This window comes from Hemitrygon akajei, chromosome 12 (assembly GCF_048418815.1).
Source record: "Hemitrygon akajei chromosome 12, sHemAka1.3, whole genome shotgun sequence".
Lineage (NCBI taxonomy): Eukaryota > Metazoa > Chordata > Chondrichthyes > Myliobatiformes > Dasyatidae > Hemitrygon > Hemitrygon akajei.
In genome coordinates this window covers 111,970,876-111,983,845 of record NC_133135.1, presented here as the reverse complement: position 1 = coordinate 111,983,845, position 12,970 = coordinate 111,970,876, and the positions used below count along the sequence as shown (strand labels likewise).

The 12,970-nt window shown below is 47.8% G+C and overlaps 1 protein-coding gene across 10 annotated transcripts in view; it reads left to right on the top strand.

Annotated features, from left to right (window-relative positions):
- Window positions 1-12,970, top strand: part of kptn (kaptin (actin binding protein)) — a 75,352-nt gene that overhangs the window by 10,970 nt on the left and 51,412 nt on the right. For all 10 annotated transcript variants that reach the window (XR_012101128.1, XR_012101130.1, XR_012101127.1 and 7 more), the window contains exons 3-9: window positions 705-789; window positions 2,518-2,572; window positions 6,371-6,446; window positions 7,781-7,854; window positions 10,148-10,257; window positions 10,642-10,746; window positions 11,406-11,490. Coding sequence is in view for 5 of the 10 variants with exons in the window: in XM_073063860.1 (XP_072919961.1) it covers window positions 705-789; window positions 2,518-2,572; window positions 6,371-6,446; window positions 7,781-7,854; window positions 10,148-10,257; window positions 10,642-10,746; window positions 11,406-11,490 (590 nt within the window). In the remaining 5 variants the exon portion in view is untranslated. The remainder of the gene's footprint in view (window positions 1-704; window positions 790-2,517; window positions 2,573-6,370; window positions 6,447-7,780; window positions 7,855-10,147; window positions 10,258-10,641; window positions 10,747-11,405; window positions 11,491-12,970) is intronic.

The following is a 12,970-nucleotide window of genomic DNA, read 5'->3' as shown; positions in this document are numbered from 1 at the left end:
TTGGGTCCTTTTGAATTTTAGCCACTGTTACAATGTGTTTAGCCCACCGATCAGGGTCACGTGAAGCTATGTGAGGAGCAGGTGGTGAATGGTCGTACGAGCAGCTGGTGCATATCACAAGTTCTGGTTATGCGACCACTGATGCCAGGCAGACAATCTCTGGAAAGTATTGAAAATGGCTGGGGTCACCCGTTTTGTAAAGACATTGTCCCAAAAGAAGGCGATGGCAAACCACTTCTGTAAAAAAAAATAAACAAACAACTTGCCAAGAACAGTCGTGGTCATGAGACCATGATGCCGATGTTGTACAACACGGCACACAATGATGATGCTCTGGTTTCCTCCTATGTTCCAAAGATGCGTGGGTGAATTCTGGACGTACTGTGTTGGCACCACAAGCATGGCAATGCTTACAGGCTGCCCAGCGCAGACCCTTGCTGATCTGATTTGATGGAAGTGATGCTTTTGCTGTATGTGACAACTAGAGCTAATCTGGTCTTTTAATGTTTCCACCTGGCCTGATGAGAGTGTTCAGCAACATTTGCCAAGAACAATCATGGTCACGGAAAGACCACGATCGCCCAGCACGTAATGATGATGATGTTGCAATGTGGGAACTGTCTTCAGTTGATCTCTGGAAGTCTGTCTGAGGGAAGGCCTGGCTTCTTGTCCATAAATTAACGCTGCAGTGTGTTTCTCTTCAGGACTCTGGGGATAAGGCAAGTCCGTTTCTCAACATCTACTGTGACTATGAGCCAGGATCAGAGTATAACTTGGACTCTATAGCACGTGAGTAAATGACGTGAAAGGATTATTATGTCGTCACTGTTGTCGGATCTCTGTTTATTTTCTGATCCTTCGGGTTCTTCTGGAAATGAGAAATGACGAGCAGTCTTAATTCCAACATTTCAGAGCGTACAAATACTAAGCAAGTGAGATAAACAGCTGAGAAACGATGCTAAGGGAGGATAGACAAAAGAATAAAGATGGTGCTTCCATCCCTTTTATAGATAAGATAAGGAAAATTTCTTAGATCGGAGTGAATTAGCAAGCAGTCTACATTATTAAAATCATCGTGTGGGTAATGTGCTAACACTTAGCCAGTGAAATACGAGAAAGGCGATAAACTGTTAGTTTAGCTGCTATACCGCTTTCTGCCAAAGAGTGTAAAAAATACATGAGTTTGTCAAACATGTACGAATCTTATAAAAAGTATTATTTTTTAAAAACCGTTAATTTCCAACTCTGTTGAACTCATTCATGATTGTTGGTTTTGGAGGCAGAGCAGAGGAGGTTCACCAGGTTGATTCCAGAGATGAGGGGGTTAGACTATGAGGAGAGATTGAGTCGCCTGGGACTATAGTCGTTGGAATTCAGAAGAATGAGAGGAGATCTTGCAGAAACAAAATTATGAAAGGGATAGATAAGATAGAGACAGGAAAGTTGTTTCCACTGGTAGGCGAGACTAGAACTAGGGAACATAGCCTCAAGATTCGAGTGAGTAGATTAAGACAGAGATGAGGAGGAACTGCTTTTCCCAGAGAGTAGTGAACCTGTGGAATTCTCTGCCCAATGAAGCAGTGGAGGCTACATCAGTATGTTTAAGATGAGGCTGGATAGATTTTTGCATTGTAGGGGAATTAAGGGTTATGGGGAAAAGGCAGGTAGGTGGAGATGAGTCCATGGCCAGATCAGCCATGATCTTATTGAATGGCGGACCAGGCTCAATGGGCCAGATGCCTTACTCCTGTTCCTATTTCTTAAGTCCTTATGCTGCATTTGTTCCCAATAGGGCTTGGGATTAACATCTTACCCGAACAGCAGTGCCTCTGACTCCATTGCACCTGGAGTGATGGCACTGATCCTGTGCTCCAAAGATCCAACCCTGTGACCTCCTGACTTGGAGGCAAAGAGAGTTGTCCGCTGCAGTGTGGCAGAAGGGATCATATAGTTGGGAAAGAGATGGCTGTCTCCATTGACGCACACAAAAAATGCTGGAGGAACTCAGTAGGTCAGGCAGCACCTATGGAGGGGAATGCTCAGTCGATGTTTCAGGCTGAGACCCTTCATCAGGACTGGAAAGGAAGTGAGTAGAGGCCAATATAAGAAGATGGGGGTAGTTGGGGAAGGAGTACAAGGTGGAAGGTGAGACCAGGTGAGAGGGGAGGTAGGTGGGATGAAGGGAGAAGCTGGAAGGTGATAGGGGGAAGAGGTGAAGAAGGAGGAATCTGATAGGAGAGGACTGTGGACCCTGGGAGAAAGAGTAGGGGAGGGTGAGGATGAAAAGAGAAAGATGTGAGAATGGGGGAGAAAAAAACCACCAAAGAGAGGATGTGGGAAAACAGAGGGGAGTGGTTACTGGAATTTCAGGAAATTGATGTTCATGCCATCTGGTTGGGGCTACCCAGACGGAATAGGAAGTGTTATTCACGTAGTGGCAATGGACAGACTTGTTGGTGTGGGAATGGCTATTAGACCCGTTCAGTGGGACATTGACCCATGTTGTTGTGTTTGCAGAAAGCTGTCTGAACCTGGAGCTGCAGTTCACACCGTTCCAGCTTTACCACGTGGAGTGAGTGTCCTTCGCTGACCGATTTCATGCTGTTTATCTCCGAGGCTTTCTTCCCTCCTTGCTCGCTGGCTCCCCTTGGGTGGAGAAATATGCCCAAACGTTAACCCAACCAATCCACACCATCTCTCTTTCCAATGCCTGACCATCCACTAATAATCCTTCTATCCTGCTCTCTTGCCACATGGCTACATCAGCCTCAGTCCCAGCAACCCCATCCTGCATGAACTGGAAACTAATCCCACTATCTCCACATAAACCTGAATGAATTCCAAACTAATCTCACCACCTTCCTTTCTCCCTATGAATGAGTCATCCAGTGTCCCACTTTTTTCCCATAATCCTAAATCAATCCATTAGCTTTCCAATTCTCTCCTCTGTAGTCCTGTGTCTGTCTCAAACTAATTCTGTAAATTTCCACTCTTTCCCTTTATATACAGCATCCAGACAGGCCCTTCAGCCCATCTAGTCCTTGCTGACCCAGATGACCCATTCAAGCTGGTCCCATTTGGCCCATAACCTTTTAACTCTTTCCAATTCATGTACAGCCTGCCAGTGGTGTAGTTGCGTTAGCACCGGACTTTGAGGCGAGTGGTCCCGGGTTCAAATCCGGCCGGCTCCTTGCACGCTTTGCATCGTACTGGTTTGAACGTCGAGATTGCAACTCGGCCTCGTAAGAAAACAGACAAGTGCTAAGGAAATGGCAAAAAATGCCGCCCGATGCGCCACACACACGGTGCAAAAAGGAACAACAATCCACGTCGTTGTCCCACTGTCTTTTAAAAGCTGTTTTTGCACCTACCTCAACCACTTCCTCTGGAAGCTCAGTTCACAGAGGTACCACCCTCTGTGTTTTTTTAAAAAAAAGCTGCCTCTTAACTTCCTGTTAATTCTCTTCCCTCTCATCGTAAAGCTATGCCCTCTAGTGTTTGATTCACCAATCCAGATTTAAAGAAGAGTGCTCTTTTGAAAGAAGATAGATGAACTTTATTTGTCACATGTACATTGAAACACAGAGTGAAATGCATTGTTTTGTGTCACTACCCATTACAGTTCGAGGATGTGCTGCGGGTGTCGTCATGCTTCCAATGCCAACATAGCATGCCCACAACTCACTCACCCTAACCCCTGGTCGAAGGAATAAGATCCTAGCCTGTCCAACCTTTCCCTATAAGTCAGTCCCTCGAGTCCTGATAAAATCATTCTAAATTTTTTCCATGGTCTTCTCAATTTTTGTTTCCTGTGAGTCAAATCCAAACCAGAGGTCCATAAGACAATAAGATGTAAGAGCAGAATGAGGCCATTCAGCTCAGCGAGTCTACTCTGCCATTTCAACATGGCTGATCCATTTTCCCTCTCAGCTCCAATCTCCAGCCTTCTCCCCGTATCCCTTCATGCCCTGAATAGTTAGGAACCTATTAACCTCTGCCTTAAATATACGTGAAGAGTTGGCCTGCACAGCGGCCTGTGACGATGAATCCCACAGGTTCACTACTCCCTGGCTAGAGAAATTCTGCCTCAGCTCCATTATAAAAGGATGCCAGTCTATTCTGAAGCTCTGTCCTCTGGTCATAGACTCTCCCACTATAGGAAACATCCTCTCCACATCCACTCTATCTGTGTCCTCTGGTCCTAGACTCCCCCACTATAGGAAACATCCTCTCCACATCCACTCTATCTGTGCCCTCTGGTCCTAGACTCCCCCACCATAGGAAACATCCTCTCCACATCCACTCTATCTGTGCCCTCTGGTCCTAGACTCCCCCGCTATAGGAAACATCCTCACCAAATCTACATTTTCATGAACATCCTTTTCAACCATCTCCATTGTCATCGCATCCTTTCTAAGATAAAGGGCCCAAAACTGCTCACAATACTCCAAGGGAAGCCTCAACAGTACATCCTTGCTTTTATATTCTAGTCCTCTTGAAATGAATGCTAACGTCACATTTGCCTTCCTCACCACCGACTCAACCTGCAAATTAATCTTTAGAGGATCCTGCATGGGGACTCCCAAGTCCCTTTGCTCCTGGCTTGTTTGAATTTTTGACTAGTCTACCCTTTATTTTTTACTAACGAAGTGCATGACCGTACACTTCTCAACACAGTATTCCATATGCCATTTCTCTGCCCATTCTCCTAGTCTAAGTCCTTCTGTAGCCTTTCTACTTACTCAGAACTACCTGTCCCTCCGCCTGTTTTCATATCATCTGCAAACTTTGCAGCAGTGCTATCAATTCTGTCATCCAAGTCATTGACGTATAACATAAAAAGAATGAGACCCTTGTGGAACACCACTAGTCACTGGCAGCCAGTCAGAAAAGGCTCCCTTTATTCTCACTCTTTGCCAACTGCCAATCAGACACTGTTTTATCCATGTTAGTAACTTCCCTGTAATACCATGGGCTCTTAACTTGTTAAGCAGCCTCATGTGTTTCACCTTCTGAAAACCCAAGTACACAATATCAACCAAATCTCCTTTATCTATCCTGCCTGTTGTTTCTTAAAAAAATTCTAACAGATTTGTCAGGAAAGATTTTCCCTTGAGGAAGACATGCTGACTATGTTGCCTCCAATTACCCTGAAACCACATCCTTAACGATCAACACCAACATCTTCCCAACCACTGAGGCCAGAGTACAAACAAGCTGGAGGAACTCAGCAGGTCGGGCAGCATCTGTTGAAAGGAGCAGTCAACGTTTCAGGCTGAGACCCTTCTGTCCTGACAAAGCACCTGTAGGGCATTGGGGAAGGAAAGTCAATATTTCTGGTCGAAAGCTGGATCAGGTCTAATCCTTTCTCCCTCCCTCTTAATGCTGCTCGAACTTCTGCGTTCTTCCAGTAGATTGCGTGTGGCTCCAGATTCCAGCATCTTCAGTCTCTCTTGTGTCTCATCTCTACCAGAAAATGTAGACTGCAGGGGTTTACAGTGGTGATGTGTCACTGCCTTCTCCACGGTCCTGGTGATGGTAATAAATCCCAGCCTTGTCAGCAGTGCCCGTATTCTGGGAATAAGGCAGGAAAGATCAGGCTTCTGGATTATAAATCATCATATTCCCACTGCCTCACCTCGGTTCCTCTTCAAACATAAAATGTTCCATGTTCAAAGTAGTAAGTTCAAGTTTAATTATCATCCTACCACACAGGTATACAGCCACAGCAATTTCATCCCCACCCTGCTTATCAAATGAGAGGAGTGCAATGTGATTTTTAAGATTGATTGGTCAGCGATGAGAGTTTGAAACCTGCGCGGGAGAGTTTTCAACAGTCAAGGCTGTTGAACCGGAGCAGAGTCATTCTCTCTGTCTCGGAAGTCCAGGTCCAGTGTACGAGTATTCGTCACAACTTGAGTCTTCCTTGGTTGCAGTGGATGACCATGACATCTTCTGTGCCTTGTCATGCCCGTCGCTCTCCACGGAGCGTTACAGAACCGCTTCTTGGCCGTTGGACCTCATCTGCTCAGTCCACTGCAGTTGACGTCACATGCTGGGGCAGGCGTGAACCTGGGGGCGGGCGGGTGGGTGAGGCCTGCTGGCTACCCTCCCCTGGTTCAGCCCGCCTGTCGAAGCGGTGTGGCCACTGTCGCAGGCAAACAGCTACTTGGAGCCACAGCTGAAAGCCGAGTGTCCGGTGGGGCCCAAAGGTGAGTGAGCTGTCCCAGGATGGACACAACAAGCCCCTTCACCAGAAGTGCTACCCCTCCCTGGAAACCCCAAGCAATTTTAAGATCGTAATATTGCTAAAACGCATTGCAGCACCGCCATGTGTACTGATCTCATCTTCTGGTTTTTCATGATTAAGGGTTAAAGAGGGGAGACAGGGAGAGACAGTATTCCTACTGAGTGGCCACGATCACCAGATTCACCTGTATAAAGAGGTAAGCAGTTTCTTCCTGGCTTCCATCTGATAGAAGTTTATCGAATTAAGAGAGGCACAGACATGATCTTTTTCCCAGGGAAGTAATGACCAATACTAGAGGGCATGCATTTAAGGTGAGTTAGAGGATGTGGGTGAGTTGTTGGCACGGGGCGGGGGTTTTTATACACAGAGAGTGGTGTGTCCCCAGAACAGGCTGCCAGGGATTGCGGTGTCTGCAACCCTGAATCCTCAGGCCTTTCCTGAGGTTAACGGCCTGATGAAGGGAGAGCCTCAGCCTGAAGCGTCGACAGTTTGTTCCTCTCCTTAGATGCTGACTGACCTGCTGAGTTCCTCCAGCATCTGCTGTTGTTTTTTTTGTCCGTGTTGTTCTGCTGAGCCTTGTGGAAATACTATGTTGGTGCTGGAATGTGTGGTGATGGGATGTGTCGGCTGCGAACACAAACGACACATTTCACTGTATGTTTCGATGTACACGTGGCAAGTAAATTTGCATCTTGGTGGAAGGAGATACAATAGTTACTCAAAATGCTGGAGGAACTCTGGATGAAGTGGAATAAGCAGTGAACGACCCAGCCGCGACCCTTCATCAGAATACAACAGCAACAATAAACTAAAGGGAGGAATTCAGAGGGTCCGGCAGCATCGTTGGAGAGGAATAAACAGTCAATGACTTGGCCAGACCCTTCCTCAGGATACAGTAGTAACACCTACCAAACACTGCAGGAACTCGGCAGCATCTGTGGAAGGGAATAAACAGTCGACATTTCAGGCTGAAACCTTCACCTGGATACAGCAGTGGTGCTGAAGAGTAAGAGGCTGTTAGATAAATCTAACACATGAATATACAGGGTATGGAGCAATATTGGCCACGTGCTGGCAGAAGGGATTTAATTCAACTTGGCATTGTGTTCTGATAGATTTTACAAGATTATGAGAGGCTTGGATAGTGTGGACAGGGTGTAGGGCATGCATTGAGGGTGAGAGGGGGTAGGTTCAAGGGGGATGTGAGGGGTAAGTTTTTTACTCAGTGAGTGGTGGATGCCTGGAATGTGCTGCCTGGTACGGTGGTAGAGGCAAATACATCAGAGGCTTTTAAGAGACGTTTGGATAGACACATGGATGTGAGGAAGATGGAGGGATATGGACATGGTGTAGGGAGGAGGGATTAGTGTTTGGGTGTTTTTGATTTGCTTTTTAGCTCGTTCAGCTCAACATTGTGGGCCAAATGGCTTGTTCCTGTGCTGTACTGTTCCACGTTGTGTAAGAGTGACAGCACAGGTCAGAGTGTCCGTCAATAATTTAAGTGAGTGTTCCTCTCTGCTCCTTCCACAGAATGAGACACTGCACCAGTTTGAAGAGCAGCCAGTAGAATTCTTCTTCCCAGAGTTGACCAACGTGCCCAGCCAGTAAGAAATCGCCAGGTCAGATCGGGGCTGTTATACGGATGGCCTCACACAAAGTCCTCGGCTGCTAGCCCAGCACATTGCCAGGGGAAATCCTACATGACTAGAGGTGCTCTCTGTCCACTCTGCAGGGCCGATATCTCAAAGAAGAGGCCTCAATAAAGTAGACATGGAGAGGGTGCTCCTATGGTGGGAGAGTCTAGGACCAGGAGGCACAAACTCAGAATCAACAGATGTCCATTTAGAACAGAGATGAGGAGGAATTTCTTTAGCCAGAAGGTGTTGAATCTTAGGTGGTTGTGGGGGCCAAGTCATTAGGTGTACTTAAAGTGGAAGTTGCTAGGTTCTTGATTAGTCTGGGCATCAAAGGTTATGGGGAGAAGGCAGAAGAATAGGGATGAAAGATTTAATAAATCAGACATGATGGGCCGAATGGCCTATATCTGCTCTTGGGTCTTATGGCCTTAGGTTCTAAGAGCTAGAGATTTTCAATGTTCAAAGTGAATTTTTTATCAAAGTACTTATTGTCACCATATACAATCTTGGGATTCATTTTCTTGTGGGAATACTCAATAAATCTATAGAATTATAACCATAACAGAATCAATGAAAGACTGCCCAACTTGGGTGTTCAGCCAGCTTGCAGAAGACAGCAAACTGTGCAAATACAATAAGAAAGAAATAATAATAAATAAATAAGTAATAAATATCGAGAAAAGGAGAAGAGGCCTTGAGAGTAGGTTGTGGGAACATTTCCGTGATGGGGGGAGTGAAGTTTTCCCCTCTTGTTCAAAAGCCTGTGGTTGAGGGGTAGTAGCTGTTTCTGAACCTCGTGATGTGAGTCCTGAGTCCTGATGGCAACAGCAAGAAGAGAGCGTGTCCTGGGTGTTGGGGGGGGGGGGGGGGGGGGTCCCTGATAATGGATGCTTCTTTCCTGCGACAGCTTTTTGTATAAGTGTGCTCAATAGTGCTGATGGTTTTTCTGGTGATGGACTGGGCCATATCCACGACTTATTTTAGGATTTTCCATTCAAGGGCATTGGTGTTTCTGTACCAGGCTGTGATGCAGCCAGTCAATATACTCTCCACTACACATCTACAGTCGGCCCTCTTTATCCGTAGATTCCGCATGCGCAAATTCAACCAACTGCGAATCGCAAAAATGCTCTTCCAGCACTTGTTGTTTGAGCATGTAAAGACTTTTTTTCTTGTCATTATTCCCTAAACAATGCAATATAACAACTATTTTACATAGCATTTACATTGTATTATAAGTAATCTAGAGATGATTTAAAGTACACGGGAGGATGTGTGTGGGTTATCGTGGATTGGGATCGAAAAAAATCAGAAGTTCTCTTATTCAGTAAGTTGGAACAGGTACATCCGGTGTTATTTAGCATCAGTTAGTCAAATGTTTGTCTTCATATTTAGTATATATTTCACCTTTCTATGCATATAAAACACTTAAGAACGTCTGTCTCAGCACCAGGCTCGGGAACGGAAGTTCTCGGGACTCGGGACAGATCGCTCCCTAGTACACTCTCCACCGTGCCGGGTTGATGTGGAGGATCAAAAACCCAAAACCCAATAATTAAACCACTGCGTTGCTTAGTAATAATTGTAGCTTTCATCAGGGCAGGGCCTTTCTCACTTTATTCTTTAAAATTGTTCCAATCGTTGACTGACTGTAGCCTTAACGCTTTTCCAGTGACCGATGGCGTTTCACCTCTTTCCGATCGCTTTATTATTTCCACTTTAATTTCAATCGTGATAGTGATTATTTTCATGAACAGACATACTGCGCATTCATGGCTCTGGCGCTGGGTCCTGATGTCCACCGCACTGGGACAGGTTAAATACGGTCTGGGGTTCCGCTGGGTCCTAAGGTCCACCACATTGAGACAGGTTGAATAAGGGACTTGAACATTCGCGAGGGGTCCCGGACCCAATCCCCCGCAGATAAGGAGGGCCGACTGTATAGAAATTTGTTAAGAGTTTTAGATGTGGTGCCAAATCTCCACAGACTCCTCAGGAAGTAAGAGCACTGCCGTGCTTTCTTCACAATTGCACTTGCGTGCTGGTCCTCTGAAATGATAACGCCATTTCCTGACCCTCTCCACCTCTGATTCTCTGATGAGGACTGGCTCATGGACCTCTGGCTTCATTCTCCTGAAATCTAATCAGCTGTAGTGTCCACATTCACTGGTGTCTTGGTTACTAAACTCTGCATCTGATTGTTCCAGTGTCCACATTCACTGGTGTCTTGGTTACTAAACTCTGCATCTGATTGTTCCAGTGTCCTCTGGCTCGATGTTGTCAACATTCCGAACTCCACCAGGCGTTTGACTGCTTTTGGCTGTCAGAATGGATTTGTGAGGGTTTCTCATGTCGATCAGGAATCTAAAGGTTAGAGCCATCCCACTCCATGTTTCAGAATTTACCAATCTCTCTAAATCTCATCGGTGCCGGGGGAAGCCTTGTCACACCTTCTGCAGTTCTGGATTTCCTTTCCAGAACATCTTCAATTCTTGACCGTTCACTCCTTAAACTAGTCTGCCTTTGCTAAAGCCATTGGACATCTTGTTTTGCCATGTTGAAGATGCTAAGAAGTGCAGAGGCTGAAACTTACTGGCTTCTCTCATCTGAACTCATTCAGTTAACTACTTATTCATCCCCATATTTCAACCAAACCTCTGAACCCGCTCTCTGTCTGCCACCTCCTGACCTCCCGCTCTCCGCACCCCAGTCCGTTGTCAGTAACTCACCACTGTTCTCTCTGGTTTTGAGCAGCTGTCCTGCAGAGTTGGGATGTGGGTCAGGATGGCCCGATCTCCACAGTGTTGCTCTTCACGTTACCCAACGGCCATCCCGGCAGCAGAGACAGCTCAAGTGTTGGTGAGTGGACTGTGTCTATCCCCCTCACCCCTCTCTCCCACCCCCCACTCTCCCTCCCCACTCTCCCTCTCCCTCCCCCTCTCCCTCCCCCCTCTCTCCCACCCCCCACTCTCCCTCCCCACTCTACCTCTCCCTCCCCCTCTCCCTCCCCCTCTCCCTCCCCCCTCTCTCCCTCCCCCCTCTCTCCCTCCCCCTCTCTCCCTCCCCCTCTCTCCCTCCCCCCTCTCCCTCCCCCCTCTCCCTCCCCCCTCTCTCCCTCCCCCCTCTCTCCCTCCCCCTCTCTCCCTCCCCCTCTCTCCCTCCCCCTCTCTCCCTCCCCCCTCTCTCCCTCCCCCGCTCCCCCTCTCCCTCCCCCTCTCCCTCCCCCTCTCCCTCCCCCTCTCCCTCCCCCCTCCCTCCCCCCTCTCCCTCCCCCTCTCTCCCTCCCCCTCTCTCCCACCCCCACTCTCCCACCCACCCCCACTCTCCCACCCCCCTCTCCCTCCCCCTCTCACCCCCCTTTCTCCCTCCCCCCTCTAACCCCCACCCTCTCTATCTGCCACCCCCTCGCCTCCCCACCTCTCACCCCGCCCCCCTCATGTCCCTCTGCACCCCTCAGATATGCAATTTCTTGAACTGCATCCTACGAAAGGATCTTACTGCTTTCCCTCCCCATCCAGGTATCTGCTCTGGTGAAGGCCATGACTGTCTGGGTAGTTACGACTTGCTGGTGACCTCCACAATCGAACTCTCCGTGGTGTACAGGTTAGTTGTCGAGGGAGTCGGGACTTTTGTCGCAGCCTAAATCTGTCTTGGTCAGTTTATGGAAAGTTCTCCCTGAGTATTCCCCAAACAGTAAGAAAGCCCGGGATTTCACCACGGCTTGAGGATTGCCCTTTTGTGCTATTCGTGTCCCCCTTCAACCTTCTGTGCTTACCCCATCCTCCTACCACTCCACCCACCTCCACATCCAGCGCATAATTCTCCGTAACTTCCGCAATCGCAAACAGGATCCCACCAGCAAGCACGTTTCCCTCACTCCCCGCACCCTCAGCTTATTATACTTTTTGCAGGGATCGCTCCCTACATGGCTCCCCTGTCCATCTGTACCTCCCCACTGATCTCCCTCCTGGCACTTACCCTGGCAAGCAGAACAAGTGCTACACCTGCCCTTACACCTCCTACTCACTACCGTTGAGGGCCTCAAACAGTCTGTCCAGGTGAGGCAACACTTCGCCTGTGAGTCTGTTGGGGTCATATACTGTGTCTGGTGCTCCCAGTGTGGCCTCCTGTATATTGGTGAGATCCAATGTAAATTGGGAGACCACGTTGCCGAGCATCTGTGCTCCGTCCACCAGATCTCCCAGAGGCCAACCATTTAAATTCCACTTCCCATTCCCATTCCAATGTATCCATCCATGGCCTCCTCTAATGTCGTGATGAGGCCACACTCAGGTTGTGGGAACAACACCTTATATTCATTCTGGGTAGCCTCCAACCTGATGGCATGAACGGTGATTGATCAAACTTCCGGTAATGCCCCCCTCCCCACCATTCTCCATCCTCTTTTCCCTTTCTCACCTTATCTCCTTCCTGCCCATTGCCTCTATCTGGTGCTGCCCCCTCTTTTCTTGCTTCCGTGGCATCCTATCGTCTCTTATTAGATTCCACCTTCTCCATGTATGTCTTTCACCAATTTACTTCCCAGCTCTTTCCTTCACCCCTCCCCCTCTCAGTTTCACCTCTCACCCTTGTGTCTCTCCTTCCTCTCCTCACACCTTTTAACTCTACTCCTCAGATTATTTTCTCCAGACCTGATGAATGGTCTCGGCCCAAAACATCCAGGGTACTCTCTTCCATACATGCTGCCTGGACTGCTGAGTTCCTCCAGCATTTTGTGTGTGTTACTCTGACCATAGACACTGTCTGACCTGCTGAGTTCATCAGGCATTTTGTGTGTGTTACTCTGTCCATAGACACTGTCTGACCTGCTGAGTTCCTCCAGCATTTTGTGTGTGTTACTCTGACCATAGACACTGTCTGACCTGCTGAGTTCCTTCGGCATTTTGTGTGTGTTACTCTGTCCATAGACACTGTCTGACCTGCTGAGTTCCTCCGGCATTTTGTGTGTGTTACTCTGTCCATAGACACTGTCTGACCTGCTGAGTTCCTCCGGCATTTTGTGTGTGTTACTCTGACCATAGACACTGTCTGACCTGCTGAGTTCCTCCGGCATTTTGTGTGT